The sequence below is a fragment of the Podarcis bocagei genome, assembly GCF_964188305.1.
Source record: "Podarcis bocagei genome assembly, chromosome: 2".
NCBI lineage: Eukaryota > Metazoa > Chordata > Lepidosauria > Squamata > Lacertidae > Podarcis > Podarcis bocagei.
Window position 1 is genome coordinate 84,448,723 of NC_138126.1, and position 23,359 is coordinate 84,472,081.

General features: G+C 40.0%; 1 protein-coding gene and 1 long non-coding RNA gene across 2 annotated transcripts in view; one reads left to right on the plus strand and one right to left on the minus strand.

Moving 5' to 3' along the window:
- Nucleotides 1-37: 37 nt before the first annotated feature.
- On the plus strand, nucleotides 38-2,424 carry LOC308581960. Its single transcript, XR_014005410.1, has 2 exons — nucleotides 38-214; nucleotides 392-2,424. It is a non-coding gene; the product is annotated as an uncharacterized lncRNA (long non-coding RNA).
- The window catches only part of WWC1 (WW and C2 domain containing 1), an 80,050-nt gene continuing 58,209 nt past the window's right edge, over nucleotides 1,519-23,359 (minus strand). Inside the window, exons 11-23 of the mRNA XM_081184732.1 lie at nucleotides 22,271-22,806; nucleotides 19,220-19,328; nucleotides 18,687-18,761; nucleotides 17,868-17,954; nucleotides 14,937-15,129; nucleotides 13,185-13,334; nucleotides 12,189-12,289; nucleotides 10,916-11,063; nucleotides 9,765-9,929; nucleotides 6,528-6,620; nucleotides 5,677-5,907; nucleotides 3,919-4,040; nucleotides 1,519-3,385 (exon numbers count right to left, since the gene is read on the minus strand). Coding sequence (XP_081040858.1) covers nucleotides 3,319-3,385; nucleotides 3,919-4,040; nucleotides 5,677-5,907; nucleotides 6,528-6,620; nucleotides 9,765-9,929; nucleotides 10,916-11,063; nucleotides 12,189-12,289; nucleotides 13,185-13,334; nucleotides 14,937-15,129; nucleotides 17,868-17,954; nucleotides 18,687-18,761; nucleotides 19,220-19,328; nucleotides 22,271-22,806 — 2,077 coding nt within the window. The 3' untranslated portion in view covers nucleotides 1,519-3,318. The remainder of the gene's footprint in view (nucleotides 3,386-3,918; nucleotides 4,041-5,676; nucleotides 5,908-6,527; nucleotides 6,621-9,764; nucleotides 9,930-10,915; nucleotides 11,064-12,188; nucleotides 12,290-13,184; nucleotides 13,335-14,936; nucleotides 15,130-17,867; nucleotides 17,955-18,686; nucleotides 18,762-19,219; nucleotides 19,329-22,270; nucleotides 22,807-23,359) is intronic.

Here is a 23,359-nt window from a genome sequence, read left to right on the forward strand (position 1 = left end):
CTCTTGAATTGCGAGTGTGTATCGCAGCGACCCTCAGCAATGCCTCGGAGCGGGAGAAGACGCCGACCCCGAGATTGTTTCGGACGGATAAACACAGCGGCACTTGCTGGGGAACTGATTCGGACTATAAATGATTCTCACTATAAACAGCATGGCAAGCGTGCTATATATATTGCTGGCTCAGATTAGTGTCTAAAGAAGCAGTGTGGTCGCAGTGGCGTAGCGTGGGGGGTGCAGGGGGGCCGGCCGCACCGGGCGCAACATCTGGGGGTTAGGGTTAGGGGGCGCAAATCCACGGGTTAGGGGGCACAAATCCATGGGTTAGGGGGCGCAAATTACTTGCCTTGCCCCGGGTGCTGACAACCCACGCTACGCCACTGGTGTGGTGTAGTGGTTATAGTGTGTTGGGACCTGGAATACCAGGATTCAAACCCACAACCCCAGTTTTTGTTAATGGTCACTAGTTCCTTTTCAAATTCGAGGACATAACTTCACTTCCCGGTCTATATTTTAAAGTGCCCCTTTATATGCAAAATATGCTGTGGTATAGCTTCACACACAGAAACATTTTCCGATTAGCGACTCCATGAAGTGCAAGGATCTCATAGTCACTATTAGAATCTATAGAGTTGAACACATAAAAATATTTTCTTCATTGAGTCAAAGCCACATCCAGTACTATCCCCTCTGGTAAGATGTACCCATAAGCCCATTTGCCTTTCTATTATTATCCAGCTGTGAAGCTCTCTACTGAGATGATGGTCCAGTTCCCTTTTCAGAGTGAATACTTGACCCAATGAGGTAACAGCATGCAATGTAATTACCAGATATTGTTGCCCTCTTTCTTTACAGTGATGGAATTCTAAATTGACTCTTCATGGCCTTTAAGCTCAATAAAACGTCAAAGGCAAATCAGCATGCAATTTGGAAAATATTTTGGCATGCTCTGGGAACTATTATAGCAATGGAAAAAAATCTCCAGGATGACGTGCTTAAAGTAAATAAGTAAAGTCATGCGTTGGGTTGAATGTGCTTCGGGTTGAGCGCGTTTGAATTGCGCTCCACGGCAACCCAGAAGTAACGGAGCACGTTACTTCCTGGTTTTGCCGCTCGCGCATGCACAGACGCTAAAAATGACATCATGTGCATGCGTGGAAGTGGCAAAATGCGACCTGCGCAAGCGCAGACGCGCCGTCGCTTGTTACGTTTGCTTCAGGATGCGAACGGGCCTTCAGAACGGATCCTGTTCGCATCCCGAGGTACCACTGTATATCCATTTCTAGCAAGCATCCAATGAAAACAAAGTTGATAAAGAAAAATAATCCACAAATTGTATTTTAAAATTTTATACACAACAAAGGCCTACACAGCTTCTTGGTCCCTGAGAAGCATCTTTCTCCCCCAACTCAAAGTGTGGCTTGAAACATGTCTTAAAGATCTATACCTTCGGCAGCAGGCACTGATACAGTTCAGAAACATCATTTACACAGTCAGAAAAAGAGACAGAGATTAGGTATATAAATTTCTATAGCAATTTTAATCTGTTAATCCTGACAAAAATTTAAAATAGATATAAAGTCAATCATTTAGTGCTTGCCTATTAAAGTGTTTTTATACATGAAAAAGAACTATGTACATCTCAAGAGACTTCCAGTTTTAAACCACTCATCAACTTTACTCATGAAGGCGCATCTTGGCTTGTGGACCTTTAAGGCCTTTGTATTCCTATCCCCATTGTTCTCATTCTTGTGTTGGCAACAGGTAGAGAAATGGGAGGGGGAGTGGTGCTGGTGGAGGATGGAGAAAGTGTGTGAACCTGTTCTGGTATCACATTCCAAATAATTCAACATGGTTTGAGTTTAAAGCTCTCACACAAACCTCCTTCTCGTTTATTCACACATGGTATCCTGAAATAATTTATGTCTGTGATTTTTGAAAGTTGAGTGTTCATCAATATACTAATGTTCAAAAACAGTATACGTACCACAATTTGTTCCCACACCTCACAGTGACAGGGAGCAGAATAAGGCCTGGATATAGGACTCACACTAGGCTGAAAGCTTTCTCCAGAATATACTGCCTGAATGGTCTGTGCATACGTGCATATATGCCCCCCCCCGTGTGTGTGTGTGTGTGTGTGTGTGTGTGTGTGTACACACAGGCAAAGGTGAGAGTGTAAGCAAGAGAATGCTTGTGTGTGCACGCAAGTCAAGATAAACACATTACCAACCAAAGTGAACAAGCTGGGAAAAATATATACACAAATACTAACAACAATTTGGTAAACTATGGCTTTTAGACAAGGTTACAGTATTTCTAGACAAGGCTTCATTGTATTTTGTTTAGTAGCTGTTTTCAAAAGTAGCAAGAGGCAACCCACTCCAAATCAGTTATTCCAATCAATAAAATAAGGGAGATTAGATTTTTTAAAAAAAACCTACAAAAGACTGCTTAGAATTTAATAGAAAATTTTGGTAGAAATTTTGTTTGTAAAAGCTCTTTATCAGATATTAGGATTTCATGAGCATTTCTTTGCTTGCTTAAACCAAATTGAAATATAAAATAAAATAAAAAACCAAGTGTCATTTTCCTTAAAAGATGGAATTATTTTTGACTGCTAGTTGGTCATGATTCTATTTTCTTTGTTCAGCAAAACACTGAGCCATCAAAGTCTCACAGGGGCATATGTTCCATGTAGCTCTCTCCCTATACAGAAATGGGTTCACTGAGCTTTGGAACTTTTTCTAGGTCAAGTACATAATGAGCTGAAGTAACAATCTCCAAATTAAAGTGCAGTAGATATCTTGAACTCCACACCCATTTTTATGACTTGGAAAGAAATTGAAGTGTTTCATAGCTCACAGAGCACTCATTTACAGCTCGTTTAAAAAAAACTTATTTCCTCTTCTGTTGGGTACAAAAATATTTAAATTAGCAAAAGCTATAAGAACTGGGGTATATTTAAGATTCAAAGAATTCTTGCTGTCTCAGATTCACATTTATTGTGGTAAAACCTCTTTTAAAAAAAGTAGAGCTGTACAAAACATCTAAATGGAATTTATTAAAACAAAAATGTTGAGCTGAATTTGTTCGTATTTAAAAAATCTTTCCCAAAAATACATTGCTAAATATACAAACTATATAATCAAGTCATTTTAATGGTGGGGTTTGCAATGACAAGGAGAAAGCTAAAAATCTGGACATGGAGCTGCAACATACAAATGACTTGGTACCTTTGTAATACCACATAAATAAACTTCAGTGAAACAAAAATTATACTTTTCTGAAGTGGTTTGAAAAGAAATACTTAAATAGACATTAAACATCATCCACAGAGAGAGCAGGAATGTTTATCCTCGGCCGTGTGAAAAATGCCATTTTCTCTCTACAAAACACAAACATCAATTGTTAATGAAAGTAAAAAATAAGACTTCACTATTCAACAGTCAGAAAATAAAAAATCTATGTATGCCTTGTCTTGTACAACTTCACAGAAGCCCTACAGTAAGACTTCCAAAACACTTTTGAAATAGTCATTCAGTGTGAACAAAGCCAAAAGATTTCAATACAATAAATCTTACTGAACTATAGCTACCACAAAAGGCATTTTATCAAATCCCACACTGTTTTCTATTTTGATAAGCATGCTACAGAATGTTATAGGTAGGTCATTCATTTAAAAACAAAGGGATCTGACAAGTAAGACAGTATTGTGTCACTGCCAGATAAGGACATCATAATAGGAGTCTGTTTTCAGAAAACACCATACAAGGTTGTGACTCATTATCAGAAGAGGACCATGATATGAGCATGACTACTTTGTTTCTACAGCCAAAGGTTTTTACGGTGCTGGTTAGTGAAGCTACATGAAAGGGGTAATCCATGCATTTGAGCAAAATCTGCAATGCATTTTCCTACCTGAATGACTGCACCTCTAAAGGCTCCTTTCGACTCTGGCCTCGTAGCCTATGCACATCTTTAGCAGCTGCTCTCATCATTTTATTAGCTTTGAGCTCGCACTTACATTCGACTTTTTCCACCTAAGTGATGAGGAATGAAGCCATTAATTTAAATAAAGGCACAATAGGTTCTTTTCTAATCTGGCATCCTCTGTGTAAAACAAAACACTTCATTTCCATGTCCAACATAGGGCATTCAGGTGGGACTGATTTATTTTGAGCCATAAACCACCAAAGCTGTAAAAGAATCGAGAATGGGAGAGTGATTTCATGGGCACTATTGTTCCTACCAATGTGCCTAGAAAAAGCCTCCTTACCTCTGGCCACTTGCACCTGCTGCACCTGTGAGTTAACATCAATCCTACAATTCCATTCATATGAACAAATACAGAGGTAGATAAGAGGGAAAGTATGTGTCTCCTCATATACTTTTTTGATCTGGTTTTGCAAACAGATATTTTTAAAAGATGTTTTAGCTGGAATTTAAAAGCTTTTTGATGTTTTGAGTCACTGACTTGCCAATTATGCTTGTAATGAACCTACTGTCCCAAATTACTGAAGCCTGACTAGCATCCTCCAGAAGTTAGGCATTTAGTGTTGCAAGTCCCATGCTGTCAACAATCTCTGAGCAGAGATTTGGCAGGAATCCTCACATTTGACTTTCAGGTGCCTCTTAAAAACCCTTTTATGACAACAGGGGTTGTTGTTTTTTTAAAAAAAGAGTAGCCAGTCACTTTAATGATAGTTCTATTTTTAAAAATGTCTTTGTATTGCTATAAACCGCCCAGATAATTCATGATAGAGCAGTACAGAAATTCTTGAATAAATGCATGCAGGTCCCACTATGCAAATGTAATCCATTCCAGAGAAATGGTTCATAAAGCAAGCCAATGATTTCCATTGTTTCCAATGGGGAAAATCCCACTGCGTACTCGACCAAGAAAAAAATGAGAGAGAGAAATCCATGGCTCCACCCTTGCTTCCGCCCTACCAATTGTAAGCCCAGCATAGTGTTGGATGAGCTTGCTTGACCATATTCAGGTCTTCCTCCCTTTGAATTACAACCTTATGCCTTCAGACAGAGAACCTCATCAGAGGCTGCCTCATCTTTGGTTCCAGGGGTTCCCTGGTGCCCTTGGCAAGGAGCTGTATCAGCACTTCCCCCGTTCCTTAAACCCTTGGCAAGGATGGCCTCCACTCCAAGTCAGAGTAGAGAGGTGTGATTCTTGCCCCACCCCCTGGGCCTGCACCCTTGGTGGGGGCCAACGTACCCAACCCTTCAGTATATCTCTGTTTGGTTCATATACACTCCCAGAGACAGAGAGATTTTGGACAATCAGGTGCAGATGATATCATGGTATTTCACCATGCCATACATTTCTTCGAGATGGGGCTGAAGAGGGCAAGACAAGACAATTCTGACTAGACCCACTGAAACAGAACCTGTTTTAAATCCCACTAAAATGACAAGTACTGAAAAAGTACCTCAAAGATTCTAGCAGGTTTCACTACCAAAAGGAGAACTTTTCTAAACACATCAAGGGTGGTATTCAGCTACAGTTTAGTCAGAGTGGGCCCATTGTAATCAACGGACCTAACTTTGTCATGTTCATTAATCACAATGGGCCTACGCTGAGTAAAACATAATTGAAGCCTATTCCCTTTTGAAAATTTAATTGATAATGAAAAAGCATTCTTTAGTCGAAGAATAACTTGCCTGTTTCTCTACTAGTCTCATCAACATCTGAAATTGTTCATCTTTGTCTATGCACCGGGGTAGTTCCTTTTCCCCCTGACTTTGAGCTTGCTCTAGCTGTTCCTTCAGCTGCTTGAGGACAGAGATCTCTTGAACCAGCTGGTTGTGCCAGGTCTTTGAAGCCTGCAAGTCCAATTCCAGATCCAGTGAGGTACGGATTAGACGCTCACCTCCAGTGGATCTAACAGAAGACTGAACAACAACGACAAAATATTTATTATAATGCTGAATTGTGATATCCTTTGATACACTTTATCATGCTTAGAGACTTGAAATACTAATGGTTGCTGACACCTAACTGAAAATAATGGTTTGCATCCAGTGCAACAGGAATTCCATCTGCTCCTTCCCCATGCTCCTCCAAAATATGCTCCAGAAGGTCTCCCAGTTCCTCAGAGCTGATTCTGAGAGTGCAAAGAGGGCTGGAGGGGGGAAGTGAGGAAGTGGAAGTTCTGTTGCATGCACAGAAGTCTCTTGCACCAGGGCAGTTGCAGCATTGGGATGCATCCCGATATCTTTATGAGAAATGCTTCAGACATTCTGAAACTATGACAGCTTCAAAAATTATTCAGAACTACATGCCAAATGCTCCACAATATAATTTCTCTTTGACACATTAATGGAAACCGCAAAACACAAACCTTCAATAACATCAAGAGCCGTTGATGTTAATATGCAAAACTGGAACAGGGCACACAAAGAACAGTTTAACTAATCGTTATTTTAAAAGAAACTAGGCTAGCTTGTGAAAAATGTATACAGCTCAACAACTCAATAAAAGAAAACAGCATGTAAGATTTATATATTTTTACCCTTTTCATCCTGACACTTCGCCTCTCCACAGCATTTCGAACAAAGGGTGGTTTCTTGGATAGTGTTGAACTATCACTATCACTACGATTAAGCTGAAAAAGAGAAATGAACAAAGGCACTGAGATAGGAAAGTTGTTCATCTAAGGAGAGGTGGCTACACAGGAAGTAGATACAGCGGAGAAGGACAGAACATACTTTCTATAGAGAAAGTCTTAGCCTCAATCCCTGGCATCTCCAGGCAGGGCTGTAGAAAGACTCCTGTCTGAAACCTGCTTCCAGTCAGAATAGACAATACTGAATTAGATGGACCAATGGCCAGACAATATAAAGTAGTTTTTATGTTGCCAAGATACGGTTGTGTTGAGGTGGTATTAGAATCTTAAAACAGCGCAGCCTCTAAGACTTGCATTGGGAAATAATTTGTTAAGGAGGGTTTATACCAACTGCTACTCTTCTTGAATGCAATAGAAGATGAAAAGTGAGTTCTGCAATGGGTTCTGCAGCCAAACATGTTGACACAAGATATTTAGGATCAGGGTAATAGAAAGCAAAAGACCTACTTATCCGTATTACTGAAATAAAATCTGCCTCACAACAAAAATAATATTTGAATGTCCAGTTTGTTTAGAGCAGCAGAAACGTGACAGGATTATATTCCTAGAGTTGAAGTTCTTTGCCTTTGTGTTGTTTCAGGATGCAAGGGAAAGCCTTTATCTGTGTGACTTTTTATCCTGAACTCAGACAATGTTCCTTTGCTCTTGGGATACTCCTTCCAATTGCATATTCAAGGCACTCACTACATGCAGTGATCTGGCAACAAAGGAAGCAGCTTTATACTCCTTCTCCCTCCTTGAGGCATCTACTATCACACAAACAGTACTTTAATTTTTTTTAAAAAAAGTGTTGTTATATTTTTGGAAGCCCCAATACATTCCATTCAGGGTAAGTAAATGGAGCAAAATCTGGAAAATCCTTTAGTGCATCTCCTGTTCACTGCGCTGAGCCATCCATCTATCTTGCCATGCCTGAATGCCCCCTGTCATGTGCTATTTGTTCCATGGCCTGTTGCCCAAAGGCCTGTCTTAAAAAACAAGATGATGCAATTTAGAGGTTTAGCCTAGTGCCGAGAGTTCAACTTGCAGCTAAATCAAAAGGAAAATTGATAGCTGGTGAGCCTAACAGGGTCTGAATTGGGAAGCAATAAGTGTATCAGACCCTGTTGTGCTTCATCACAGCAATAGGCAGCCTTGATGTGCAGAAGGAACACCTCGTTCCTCAGCAGAGTGAGCCCATGCGTCAATGAAAGGACCTTCCTGACAGTGTTTTCCTTGTTTGCTTCACAGACTGAAGTTAAAGAGAGAGGTTATTTATAGTCTCGCCTGATCCTGTCTTCTGGAACTAATTAATTATGAATAAACATTTAATCAAAGAGGTGAACTTGGAGCATACGTAACAGATGGACTGGACATATTCAGCCATATCGTACCTAGTTGAAGTCACAATAGTTTTCATTTTCAAATTTACATTCTCCCTCTCACCTCCACCCTTCTCTATGCAAAGGTCACACTGTTTGAAAACACTTTATTCATTATTATGCCAGGATAAAATTGGCAGAGGTCTCTCCCATGAGGTCTGTTCTTAAGTATACTGGCCAGTGAGTCTATATGCTAAGTTTTTAAGAAACAGCAAAACAGTAATAAAGAATCTAATTCAGGGTCAAGTGATTTAAAATAAAATAAAAAACACTTAAGGATATTTGTCCCCTAGCTTCTTTTCCAGTTCTAGAGAGACAGGGAAGAATATGGGAAGCAAGCTTTGGGGGTGAGATTATAGTTCAGCCTATGTGTCGTAACACAGGTAACTCTTGAGAAATTCTATGGTAAGTATAATTGAGTCAACTGCTATCTTTTGATGGACAGCCATCACATGCAATGAACTATTTATATAATTAAGTAAATTTATATCCCACCCATACTCTCAAAGGAGCCCTACACCTACTGAGATAAAAACTACAGAAAATGGACATGGTTCAAAACTCTGGGGAGACTCTCGTGAAAGAAGACAAAATCCCATGGGACTCAGAACTGGAAAATGACCTGAAATTGTGATCTCTTCGCTGATGTAAACATTTTCCAGCTCATGGAAGAGAACAAAACAATCCTTGCATATTTGAACCTCTATGAGTGCACACATTGCTACTGCTGGATGTACACAAAATATTCTTCTGTTAATGTTTAGATGAAAAGCTGCTCTGCTGTCAAAAAGTGACAAACGAAACCAAACAAAATTGAACTGATCTAACTCCTGCTGAAAGAAGAGCCAATAGTATACATGCAAGTTTCCCTTAGTTTGGAAGGGTGATCAGACATAAGATATACACATAACTTATTTACTATAATCCATATAGTCACTTTAGGCAGATACTGACCTAACAGAAATAGTTATATACTACCAGTTTTATTGCTTGGTAGTATATGTAGTTCTATATGTTTTTCAGATCTTATTAAATGTTCTATCATGTTGTGAATCACTTCACTATTTGTTGTAATTAAAGGGCACCATATAAATAAGTCAAATAAATAAATACAAGTAGGAGACAGTTTTATGATGTATTTCTTTAAATCTGAGTAAGCGAAATGAACAAACTAAATGATGTGCTTATGAATCTATTTCCTTGACTGCCTATATTGGTAATTCTTTAATGAAAACATGTATTTTAAAATGCCTTAATATAGGATGCAATCCAGATAGATGAAACAACCACTAAGTGTTAAGGGATTTCTGAAGCTCCCTAAAAGAACACACCACTGTTGTTTAAATTCTCCCACATTCAAAAAGTGGGGGATCTGAAAAAGAAAGCAGGAGAGGCACATGTTCACTATTTTTTCTTACAGATTTCACCTTTAAACAGTGGTTGCGCCAAATCCTCACACTTTTTTTTGCATTTGAGAGAATTGAAAGCACAACTGGAGTTTCTATGGATGTGCCTTCCAACAATTCCATATGTACATGTGGGTAGGGCGACTGGGTGTCCTCTGAATCATGGCTTGCAGTTTGCAACTTTTGCTTTAATTGCCGTATTTGTAGGCCATGGCATTTAATATTAGATTTCAGATGTCAATTTATCTGAGCGTCTTAGTGACATTTTCATCTACCTTTTACAGAAAGAGGGCATATGCTACCTATGAGTGTTCTGTTCACAGACAGAGGACAGAGAGAAATGCTGTTTTCCTTACCCGACACACATACTGGCTCTGTGGTCCTGGAGAAAAGGTTTTGGAACGGATAATAGTGCTGCCTCTAACAAAAGGAGTTCGTAGAGGGTTAGAAGTTCTTTTATCTTTTGGACGAACTACTGCAGAAGATTGTGCAAGACTCTCTGTGTTGGTCTCTTTATCCACCTACAATATATATAGGGCAGAATAATATTATAGTGCATTTCAGACATGAATCACTACCATCAAGTTTTAATTTAGAATCAGCACTTCTAAAAACACCACAGTACAGACACATACCATAACAAGAGAGAGAAAACATGAAAGTTAAAATCCAGCACAGAGTTAAACATATTTAAGGCTAAGCTCATTCATTTCAGTGTCTCAAGTGCCCTGGGTTCTGTGTTGGAATTATGGACTATAAAATTTGTAAATACAATTTTATGTAAGAAATTAGTACTGGCTGGAAGCTGAGGGGGCAGGGTGCCAAAAGGAAATGACAGGAGAAACAGAATCCAGGAGCTCTCCTTGTAAAACTACTAACATAGAAATATAAGCCTGTTCAACAACTTCCTAGATTTGCTTGAGAAAACAGATAACTGTGCATGGAAGCATGAACGTAACCTGGTTTGCCTATGCAAATATTTGTTTGTGCTGCCAAGGTCATACAGGTATACTGCATTCTTTGACAGCAATATATTTGGGCAGAGTTTGCTGGCCTGATTCACCTAATCTCATTACTGAAGACTTACATGATTCTCTTCTAACAACAAATCAGGGACTTTCAACTAGTTCGGAATGTGAAGTTTCACCCTACAGTAAGAGTGCTACAGAAGCTACTTAACTCACTTGGCAATAATGTTTGCAGGCTACAGTGAAAAACAAAACAAAATAAACATCAGACCCAATACTGAATGTCTCTCGCTTCCTCCCTTCTTACCTTCTGTATGCTAAATGCTTGTATTCCACTATTTCCCTGATGCGTTCACAACTAAGCATGTGCTGTGTGAAGCCTAGCAAACAATTCACAAGCAAATGGAAAACGAAAAAGCTCGATTCTATCATGTTAGAGGTGAAACAAGGGCACTGTAGCAATAACATAGTGCTTAAGTCAGCTTGTCCTTCTAATCACCTGCTTACATAGGACTCTGCGTTCCTTGTGCTTTCTTTACCTTGATGGCTGCTGACTCAGCCAGTGACAAGGATGTGGTCTCTTCTGTTTCCCATATTGCCCTTCCACTATAAAACTCTCCTCCTCCTCCTTCTTCTTCTTCTTCATTTTCACTGTTGCCATCTTGCTCAGCATCTTCTTCATCTTGCCTGTTACATAACAAAACTTCACTGTGAATAGGCAAAGCACCCTTGGAACACCAACCGTAAGAGCTTTGGCAAAGCTAACAGTATTCTCAGACAAAGTGAGCATAATTTCTACAGCACTATGAAATGCACCGCAATGCTATATAATACAGTGGCATGAGCACGCTACTAGTTAAAGGGAGAATAAATTTGGACTTATCAGTGTGATACACCACATTCCACACCATACCTCATTCATCCTTTGTGAGGTCCTAAAAACAACAACTCAGAACTACTACCCAGGAAGAGAAACCCCAAACAATCCTTCCACATGGTGTCACTGCATGCAGCAAGTTGTACTGTTTGTACTAGGACTTATCACATTAGTCATCTAGGTTGCATAGAATATAGTCATCAGGGATATGAGTCACCAACTGTGAATACACTTCACTGTACTAGTGAAGTGTATTCACAGTTTGTATTTGTATTCACACAGTTTAATACAAATGTTGTGCGCTTCCATGTCAATATGCAACAAAGGTCTGCAAAAGGTACGTATAAGATGGGTTGGGCTTAGCCCAAGCCCAAGAGGTTATAAACAGAACATTTAGAATGAGTATTTCACTTGCCTTATACGTATGAATAAAGTGATCATCAGACACAATCTGGCTCAAAAGGGCAATCACAGAGATTCTTTTTTGAACTTACTAAAAGCACAGCTTCAGCATTTCTGGGAACACCTTAGCAGTTTTTTTATCTAACTAATTTAAACAAATTAAACTGATTAGGCTACACTCTGTTGTGACACACTAATAATGGAATAAACTAGAGCCTATGCATTAAATTTAGGTAAAAATATAAAATACGGTTTCTTCAAAAATTAGAAGTGTAAAGGTTGACTTCTAAAAGTTAAGAATTTAGCTTTTAACCTTGTTATCTCCTTCATTTCTGAAAAATGAAAAATGGTTAGAGAGAAATATGGGGAATTCAGGGAAGGGTATGGGCAAAATTGCTACCACAATAGTGACAAAACCTTTTGACTACATGTTGTCTCCTTAAATTCAACTCTTTCCTTTTTACTATTATCATAAAAGCCCACAGAAACTACAGCACTGCAGTGTTGTAATACAACAGCTTCATATCACTTACCAGTTCTCACTAGTAAGTAAAGTGCTCCTGCTTTCTTCTAGCTTTTTCTCTACAGCTTCGAGTTCAACAGCGGTCTGTTCCAGCAGTGCAGATACAGAGTCCTGTGGGGAATGAGTTAATGACATTGTTATTTCTTAATGTCCATTTAGTTTCAACAGAAGCTATCATTACTGAAACCCAGAGAATAGTATTCTGCCAGCTAAGTACACAGTTTAGCGAAAAACTTCACATTTTCTGAGAGGAGTTACCATATTTTTCTGTGTGTAAGACGCCCTAGTGTATAAGATGATCCCTATTTTTTGAACCCAAAATTAAGAAAACAAAACTCTAAAACAGAAGTGAAAATCTGGACGATCGGCAGTGGCGGCAGAAAGTTGTTGATACGGTTTTTGGCTGAGTGTTCTCAAAATTTCCAGCGTGAGGTACATGCAGTAGTACAGAAGTAAAGGCAGCAGCACCCCTTCGGTGGCTGTGGAGAAGTGATGGGCAAGAAGCTCCCAAGCAGGATGCCAAGGCCCACTCTGTGCCAGGCCATGCAGTCAAGCAAACCAAGCCGAGGAAGGCGGGGAGCGGCCCAAGGGCGGGGCGGGGGTTTGAGGGAGAGAGAGAAAAGGAAAGAAGGGTGAGGAGAGGTAGCCGAGGCAGCTCTCGGCAGTGGCTGCTCTCCCTCTGGTGGTAGAGCTAAGAGTGGCTGCAGGAGGTGAGCTAACTGCCAGTGCGCAGCCAGCAGGGAAAGGAGAAGGAGGGGACGGTGGCAGGAGGGACTGCCTCAGCCTGCCCAAGCCAAAGTCCCAGACATTTGCTTAAATATTTTAAAAATCCCCCCAGATGCCCATGTTCTGTGTATAAGATGACCCCCAATTTTTAAACTATTTTTTTGAAAACAAAACCCGTTATACATGGGAAAATGTGGTATATTTCAGACCCACAAATCTGAGGTTTTGTCTTCTATCCTAGTGTGGCTTCTGCAAAACATCTTCATTCATAAGTTATTACCATTTTTTCAGTGCAGGGTAGTTTGGAACAGACATCATCTTGCTTATTTTTACTTTGCGCCTGCAGGTATTTATAGCTAAGGAGGTTATACCAACGCGTTGACCTCTCTCCAGATTTGCAAGTCTCAGCGAGGCTAATTTGTGCACCTCCCTGCAGGAAAAAAAAAAACAGCAATGGACATCTTCATAACATTCAAATAGCAATGAAAACAAATGTTGAGAGAAATGCATGACCTTGAGGTACGTATATAATTTTCCTTCCCTTGCAATTTCTGCATTACACAGATAACGATTTCCATAATTGCAGCAGCACCTTTTTCAGCTGCCAGCCCCACAGTGGGGAAGTCACACCGGCAGTAGCTACAAGCATGCCTGGCAAGACCAGTTTGCAGAAATAGCACTTTGGCGTGAGTGCAACCCCTGCTTCAAGCGCCATGGGCACTCCCAGGATATTTGTGTTGGGATCCACTTTTGAATATCAACTGACCCATGCAGACACACAAATAAGTCGCTTCAGTAAGCACTGCCTGCTGCAACTGCCGGCAGTCCCATATGCTCCCAAGGTGCTTGTGAGTGTACCATCATTAAGAGAGAACCAAATGCAAGTGTGCAACCTTATGGCAAGAACTTTAAGTCATGCATTCATAAATTCATTGTGACAGAAGAAGACCAGTGCTAAAAATAACAATAGATACATAAATCTGTAATTTTTGTTCTGCTTAGGTTTTATTAACAGTTTTATGCTGGCTTCATGTTTATAGTCGCTACTATTATAACAATCTACAAAAATGCAAATACAACACGCTGGCTAATAACTGTTAGTGAATATATAATCGGTTATGATATCATTCAAAATATACGAATAAGCCACTTCAATATGATGTATATATATCATAGAACACATCTCACAAAATATAGGGATGCGGGTTGTTATAGGGATGCGGGTGGCGCTGTGAGTTAAACCACAGAGCCTAGGACTTGCCGATCAGAAGGTCGGCGGTTCAAATCCCTGTGATGGGGTGAGCTCCCGTTGCTCGGTCCCTGCTCCTGCCAACCTAGCAGTTTGAAAGCACGTCAAAGTGCAAGTAGATAAATAGGTACCACTCCGGCGGGAAGGTAAATGGCGTTTCCATGCGCTGCTCTGGTTCACCAGAAGCAGCTTATTCATGCTGGCCACATGACCCGGAAGCTCCCTTGGCCAATAAATCGAGATGAGCGCCGTAACCCCAGAGTCGGTCACGACTGGAACTAATGGTCAGGGGTCCCTTTACCGTTACATTTATATGTATCAGAGTCAAACAAAGAATCAAACAAATCAATGAACAGCGAGGAACACCAAGCCGTCTCTCAAAGTAAGACGTCTCTCTTATAACAGATGTCTCTATTATAACAGGCCGCAATCCTAAGCCCATATACCTAGGAACAAGCACCATGGGACTAAATGGGACTTGCTTTTGAGTAGACATGGTTAGGATTACAGCTCTAGTTGTTTAATATATGAGCTTGTTTTCATTGGTTTGCAGTTTGTATTATCCTTGTATCAATAAACACTGATACAAATACCTTAAAAGGAGGGGTATAACGGCATTAAATAAATAAATAAATAAATAAATAAATAAAATTATTACTTTCCAGAAAATAGTTACAAATTTCTGTCTGATAATGTAATAGTTATACAGGGAACCCTAACTATCAGTCAAATGATAGTTTAAACACTAAAAGCATTAAGCCAACAGCATAAACAAACACTAACCAAGCATTCTTCAAGGTGGTACTTATTCAAAGCGCAGACATCAATCCTTAATGTCTTCTGTCGTAATACAGAATAAGGGATTGCAACGCAAAATAATTCATTGTAAATTAGATTGTCTGATGCTTCCATTAGGCTTGTGCGGAACAAACAGCTTGTGCTTTCAGAAGAAGGAAGAATAGCCACACGAACACTCCTGTTGAAAAATAGCTATAATCAGCATTATTTACTTTACAAGCATATGTGGAGAATATTACAGTTCAGCACAGCGTCCCCACACAAGAACTTAGCATAAGCAACAGGATCAATCCCAAATATAATAATGAGCACTATACTGCTGTATACTTGCCCTGAAACAGTAGCCATATTGTAGACCTGCTATTTTACAACGTCTAATTATTTCAGCAGGGTTTCTGTTGGATAGCTATCATACAGAGCTGGCAAGATGAAATATATGAAAGTTCATTTATTAGCATAATTTAGTCAGAAATTAAAGACAGGAAGATTGTGTACGAGCTACAGGCATGTGAAAATATCTGGGAAAGACTGTCTAAAAACCTCTGTTTCTGTCTTGGATTATTTTCTCCCATCTTTTGTACACAGACAGAAGAGAGACAGAAAACTGTGATGAGCCACATAATCTACATAAAGCAAACAACAGCTTGCTGAAATTCCCTTATGGGAAGACATTAGGACAGATAATTATCCAGTTTCCCAGAACTATTCATTACTATTCTTTTACAGAGAAAAACATTTACAAATAGACTATAATCAGATAATGCATGCATTAATCCATTAAACCATTTATTAACTCCAGTTTATGCTTAATCTTGACTACTATAGTTACCGTATTTTTTGCACCATAACACTCACTTTTTTCCTCCTAGAAAGTAAGGGGAAATGTCTGTGTGTGTTATGGAGGAAATGCCTACAGGTGGCATGCATACGAATTTTCCTCCTCTAAAAACTACGTGCGTGTTATGGTCGGGTGCGTGTTATAGAGCGAAAAATACGGTAATTTCCTCTGCTTCCGAGAAAATATTTTCAAGACGAGTACTCTTTAAAAGCAAACCAAGCTGGGTCAGTTAATGCTTTTAACATTTGCGGCTTTGCTTGTATGGGCTCCATGGAAGTTTCCTTCTAACTTTTGTATTTTACAGAGGCTTCTTTTGTACCAGCTGAGCTATTCAATGAGGACAGATAGAAGGACAATCTGTGATTGTTACAGCTACTAAACCCCATGCTCTGCTAAGTCCTGTACCAGCCAAGGCGGAAAAGGCAGAGTAGCTGGAGGAAAAGAGGTTTCCCAGCCAGTGGCGTAGCGTGGGGAGTGCGGGGGGGGCCGACAACATCTGGGGGTTAGGGTTAGGGGGCGCAAATTACTTGCCTTGCCCCGGGTGCTGACAACCCACGCTACGCCACTGTTCCCAGCATTACAGCGGTGTACTCCCCTCTTCTACCCCACTCCTTAAACTGGGTGTGTGTCAAGTGAATGGGAATGCTTTGGATCCAGCACTACTGAAATTATGATTCAGCAGAGCATCCAATTATACCAATATATACCACTGCATTGTGAAATTTACCATCCTATTTCCTGTGTATGGGTTGTATCCAATGCTAGTGAAAGAACTTCGAAGAAAAAAGCACACCAAGAACTCAGGCCAATGTAAGTTTCAATGGTGCGAGTGGTCCCTACTCACAAATCAATAGTACCAAAAACTAATCCACTCAAAAGTATGTATTCTGACAAGAATTACAAATTCAAATAGAGATTGAAACTTACATTGGCCTGAGTTCTTGGTATGCTTTTTTCTTGGTATATTTAATAACAAGAACTCCAACTTATTTTAAGTGAAAGAACTTCTGCATCTGCAATAGGACTTCCTCTCCTCCATCCTGAACACTCACCCCACTTTGCTTTGGGTTTCCCACTATCCCTCCAGAGTGAATTTTTTTTGGGGGGGGAGGTTAGGGGTGTGCAGGAAGTGGGGTGGAAGTCCCATTGCACAAGCAGAAGTCCTTTATGCTAGATAGAGTAGTTTGCTGTTTGGTTCCTCACACTAGAGGATAATGAGTAGCCATAATGTTCAGTTATGGAGATTATACCCCAAAAGAGTGATGTAGTGTGGAAACTCTTATTTCGTACATTTGGAAGCACTATTCTTTTCATTTCAAGTTAAATTGTGAATGCATTCTGGGAGTGGGGACTTTAATTTAATATAATTTTTGTACCTATAAAGCACTATAGCTGACTTAACAAGCGCAATCCTATACAGTGGAACCTTGGTTCTTGAACGCTTTGGTATTCGAACATTTTGGCTCCCGAATGCCGAAAACCTTGAAGTAAGTGTTCTGGTTTTCAAACGTTTTTCGGAAGCCAAACATCTGACGCAACTGTCGGTTATTGTTTCTGGGGCGCCTTGTTTTTCAAACGTTTCAGAAGTTGAACAGACTTCCAGCATGGATTACGTTTGACAACCAAGGTACCACTGTATATGTCTATTCAGAACCAAGTCCCTTCCCATGTTCAGTGGTGCTTACTCCCATGTAAATGTGTATAGGATTGCAGCCCAACAAGACTCCTTAACTAAAGTTTAGGGTAACAACAACATCAACAACAACAAACAGTTTTACTTCACAACTGAAGTAAACATATTTGGGAAATCACACTTGCAAGCAATAAAATGGATCCTTTATGAGCTGGTCAATTGCCTTCATAACAAATTAGCCCAAAGACAATAAATCTGCAAAAGCACACAGGAATGAAACAAATTTTAGAAAATAATTCCAATTTCCTATGCCATATGCTAAAGTTGGCACTTATCTATCTTTTGATTGTCAGCTTATTCAATACTGATTTCTCTGTCTCCCTCTCCCCCTCTCCTTCCCACAATCTTATACAGGCATGTCCAGCATGTCATTCCACTTACTTACACTTTCTGGTCTTGCTGTGGCAGGAGAACAGGCACATTATTCATCTGGGCAACTAATATTGCAAACTGCTTATTTTTCTCATCATACCTAAATTGGAAAATAAAGAGAAAATATAACTGTAGGCAGTGTTAGAAATGACCCTAATCACAAAAGAGGTTGTCGATATTCTAAGACACTTTCTGATTTTCAGAGCTGTGTACTCTTAGACTAGCCGAAAACAGTAGAACTCACTTCTGAATGCACACACATAGGATTGGACTACAGGTCTACAACCACAATAATATTTACCAGCAAACACAGTGGGATTTAATTTAAGTAATTAAGTTTAGGATTAGGGAGAGACAAAATTGCTAGATGGAGTGACAAAACTTTTTGGCAAATCAGAATTAATTTACTCAGGGGTCCATTAAAATGCAAAATAGGACTGGGAAATTCACTTTCTGCCTATAATAGTGAATACAAATGTTTAACATTGTTAACAATATGGTGGAGGGAAATGTATTCAAAGCAGGCAGCCCATCATGCAGTTAGATTTCCCCCACAACTTACACTATGCTGAAATAAGCAAGGGATACTGTATTAAGAAGTACCAGAGGCCTGTACTCTGAGGCCCTGTCATCAAGTCAGCAACATTCCCCCATCAACACCACAGATACGCAAATCCAAAAAATATTTTTATGCCATTTATTTAACTAAATATTACATGAAATGTTGAACACTGAAAGTTATTTGCACAATATAAAAGACTCCAGAGTGGGAGAAGTATTGGAAATGAATTAAGATATTAGTTCAAAACACTGGAGAAATAACTCAGCTTACTTCATTGAAATTTGAACTTTAGCAGTCTTAGTTGCATCTTCGTTGTCAAACACAACAGCTTCTGGCACACAAGGCCTGGAAAAAAGAGAACATTTAGATGGCATAAAGTCTGCAATACTGGGGTTGAGTTGGGCGAATCATTCCACACAAAAAAATACTGTATTCTTCCAGTTATTAGACGAGGATTGACTCAAAAATCATGTCAAAAAACTGAGGTCGTCCTATACATAGATTGAGTGGGGGGAGAAGCAGTGCGCCTGCCAGCCAGTTGGCGGGAGCGCAACTTCCCCTGATGCCACTATGCGCGGGAAACCATGTAGGGAGTGTTTCCTGCCTACAGCTGCGTGGGGGAGAGAAGCTCAACAACTCTGGGTCATCTCCCCTCATTTTCTTAAAATTGAGTCCGCAAAAATAGGGGGAGGTCTTATACATGGGGGTGTCTTATAGATGGAAAAATACAGTAAATCCTGGAAGCTCCCTTGTCGCACTGTCTGATTTGGTTAGGATGTATACCATGTAATACATAAGAGTACCTTTGCACCGATGCTTCATACACTCCACTGTCTCCAGCCACAGACTCATCTGACACTGCAGCTGATACACAGGCTGTCTTCAGTGCAGCTCCTTCAACCATACTTACACCTACAAAAACAGAGGGAGGAAAGGAGTTTTGATCATTTTTATCATGAGTTGGATGCATCAGCAAGTGAAAGACTAATCCTTAATTTGTATGTTGTTATCCCCTTAAAAAGAACCCTTTATTGAGACAATAGACAGAAGTTTAAAAATGTTTACAACCAAGTCTGTTTCTATTGGGAATTAAAAAACAAAAAACTTTGCCTAAGGCAGGGGTAGCCAACGTGGAGCCCACCAGATGTTGGATTAAAATTCCAATCTTCCCTGACCACTGGCCAGAGTAGCAGGTACTGATGGCAGCTATGAGTCTACCAACATCTGAAGGCCAGCGTGTTGACTACTCTGACAAAGTCTTGGAAAAGTGCTGCAGATAGACGGTACTGAGCTAGAGGAACCAAGGGGCTGACTCAGTATACACCACTTTCATATGCTAAGATCAAGAATGTTTTTTAAAAATAGATGTCAGTTGTGCAGATGTTCTGGAGAACAGACAAAGAGATGATCAGGTAAATAAGGCAAGGCCAACACAGCAAGTCAAATGCAGCCTGCCAATTACAGTAGTTCTGTACACTGATTGTCAAGACAGTATGTGAGCCCACCGCAAATTAATTCTTGGCCTCAGTTGTTCTACTATCCTAAAGACAATAGCATGTTCTACAACTCACCTTCATGCCTCTTACCTTAAGCTGCTCACTATTGGTAATACTTCTCTACATGGGACCTACAGATTTGCAGTCTTTTAAGAATGCAACCTTTGTGGCTTCTCAAGAAAATCCAGTAAGTGTGACAGAAATTATTCTAATTAAATATTTTCCCAATACAGGTTCATTCTATCTCCTGCCCCCCCTTTAAAGCCCTACTTCATTATTATTTTTAAAAATCTGGATGATAGTTTTTAATTGCACATAAGCAAAGGCAAATTCCATTGTTCAAGTTAATTAAACTAGATAAAAGATACTGAAATTGGGGAGCAGAAAAAGCTTTGGGGAAAAACACGATTTCACTAAAGAAGGGGTGTTGGAGATTTGGGGAATATGCTATTTAGTTCTACTTACAAGAACATGTGAGGACACATGATCCCAGGAGGCCAGGCTGTAACTCAATCATGCAGCTTTTGCGCTACTCTAAGCTGTGTGAGCAGAACCCAGGGAGTGGACGCTTTCCTCATTACTGCCCTGAAATAAACTACCTGTGGTGATTATTATGTCTGCTGACTGAATAACAACCCCAAATCACTTAATCTGCTTAGCGCCTTATAGCTTTCACTTTAACAGCCGCAGCCATTCTCAAGGAGCCAAGAAAGGTTAAGACTAATTACTAGCAAGATCTAATGGGAATAATAACCATTTCATACTACAAACGTGGCCATTGCTCAAAAGAGAAGGGAAAAGCTCAGGGCACCGTGTTAAAGGCAAACACTATTCCAGTATCTTTCCTTGATCAGAGTTATGTGACCCATTAATATGTTGCTTACTTAACACAACAAAACCTTAGAGATACTAACTGAAATTCTACTTGGTGCTCTTTCACAGATTAGCAAGTAAGTCTATAGGGTAGGTGGACTGTGCAATACCTAAAGAGTTCCAACATGCCAGTCCCTCAGCAAGCTCACAAAATAGAAGCTCTGTGGCCATCTTGTTGTGGACTCTTTGTCACCATTTTGTGAGTCATTTTGGACTCAAAGCTGTCCATGGAGGCTCAGGTCGATTCTTATGTCCAGGGCAGCTGTCTATCAGCTCTACCTGGTATGCCAGCTAAGACCCTACCTGCCAGCAGACTGACTCACCAGAGTGGTGCATGCTCTGGTTATCTCTTGCTTGGACTGCATGGGGCTACCTTTGAAGGTGACCCAGAAACTACCACTAATCCAGAATGCAGCAGCTAGACTGGTGACTGGGAGTGGCCACTGGGACCATATAACACCAGTCCTAAAGGATCTTCATTGGCTCTCAGTGTGTTTCTGAGCAAAATTCAATGTGTTGGTGCTGACCTTTAAAGCCCTAAACGGCCTCGGCCCAGTATACCTGAAGGAGCGTCTTCACCCCCATCATTCAGCCCAGACACTGGACTTCTGCTGCAAGAAGCAAGGTTACAGGGAACCAGGCAGAGGGCCTTCTTGGTTGTGGCACCCTCCCTGTGAAACACCCTCCCTTCAGATGTCAAGGAAATAAACAACTGACTTTTAGAAGACATCTAAAGGCAGCCCTGTATCGAGAAGTTTTTAATGTTTGATATTTTAGTATGTTCTGATATGTGCTGTGAGCCACCCAGAGTGGCTGGAGAAATCCAGCCAGATGGGTGGGGAATAATAATAATAATAATAATAATAATAATAATAATAATAATAATAATAATAGTTGTTGTTATATAAGCAGCAATCCTAATGCCACACTACTTTAAAAAGAGTCACTGACAACAGGATGGTTGTCTGAATCCACCTAGAGTGTGGCGTCTACATACAGATTTGATGCTGCTGCTTGATTAAGATTTTAGAATCCTTTGCACTCATAAACTGTGTACCGTTTTGTTGTGCTAAATGGAAAGCAATATATAAAACATTTCCATAAAAGAAAGAAATAACTAAGTTGCAGTGTCAACTATTTCTCTTTCAATTAGAAACAGGTGTGCCAGAAGCAGCCTGTTTGCATCTAAGTTGTTGCTTTTATGTTTGACCAACTCCTCTCCCACTTTCAAGAACATATTGTAGCTTATGGATACCAAACACATTAAATGTATCTTCTTTCTGGACACACATTAATAACAAAATTTCACCTCCACTAATGTCTCCACCTATGATGGTTAGTATATCTAAAAAGGTTTTTTTATTTTTACATTTGTTCCTTGCTTTATAGGTTGTTTTATTTTAAAAGTATTGTTAAATAAAATCAGTTTTCAAAGGGGGGAAATAATTTGGCTGAATGTGAGGAAGTGGGCAATAATCACTCTACCTTGGTCTAGATGTTTGACACCAGTCTTAGATTCTTCCAGTCTGTACTTCCTGCCACTTGCAGTGTTTAGACTAAGTTCAGAAAGACCACTGTTTATGTCAGTATCTTCAAAATCCATTTGACCCGTGAAGGTATCGCCTGTGAAGAATGGGTCCATCACTAGTGGTGAACAAGGTGGAGAGGGAGAAGAGAGAGATGACCTTGGAGACAAAGAAGTCAATGATTTTGGTGTCCCAGATAAGGATCTCAGGGCCTGAAAACGGTTAGCAACATCAGTTTTCTGAGTTTTCACCACCTCATTCTCATGGATAGTAGTGATGCAGCCTGAAGGCCGAAAACCAGTGGCTTTCTCCAGAAGCAACATGTCCATTTTGCTCTGGTAGTCAGAGTCCAGCTGCTCAAACTGTTCATTGTACAGATCAGTAAAGCTGGCTGAGGTTGAAGAATCCTGGCTTGAGGTGACCAGAGATCCCCTGCTGGATGCAAGAGAGCCGGGACTGCTGCCAGAAGACAGGGAAAGCATGCTAGATGACAGGCTGCAAAAAAGAGAGAACAATATAACTGAGATGAAAGGTGCAACGAAGAGTGTGGTATAGCAGCTGGAGTGTCCTAACTAGTACCAGGGAGACCTAGGTTCAAATTCCCACCCAGCCACAGTTTGTAAGTCTAAGCCATTAATGGGGTTGTTGTGCAGGATACGGAGAGACATTACCTTGAGCAGGACATAAATTGAGTGAAGAGACAACAAACTCTTAAGTCTTAATTAAACAGACTCTGGAACTTTGTGTGCTGGGAAATCCATCAGATTCCCACTTCTTGATGACCTTCCATTGTCATGCAAAAACCCATCTTGTTCCTATGAATATATATGATAACCCAAACACACTCTCTCTCTCTCTCCCCCCCCCTCTCTCTCTGTGTGTGTGTTGATGCTTCATTTTGTTTGAATAATATTTAAGACGAGGAAAAAATTATTTAAAAGCAATTATCAACTGCTTCCTATTTTTAAAAAACAGCCTAAATGCAATCAAAAAGCAAGATAGAATAGCAAGTAAATGAAATAAATACAGATGAATTTTGTATAACAGT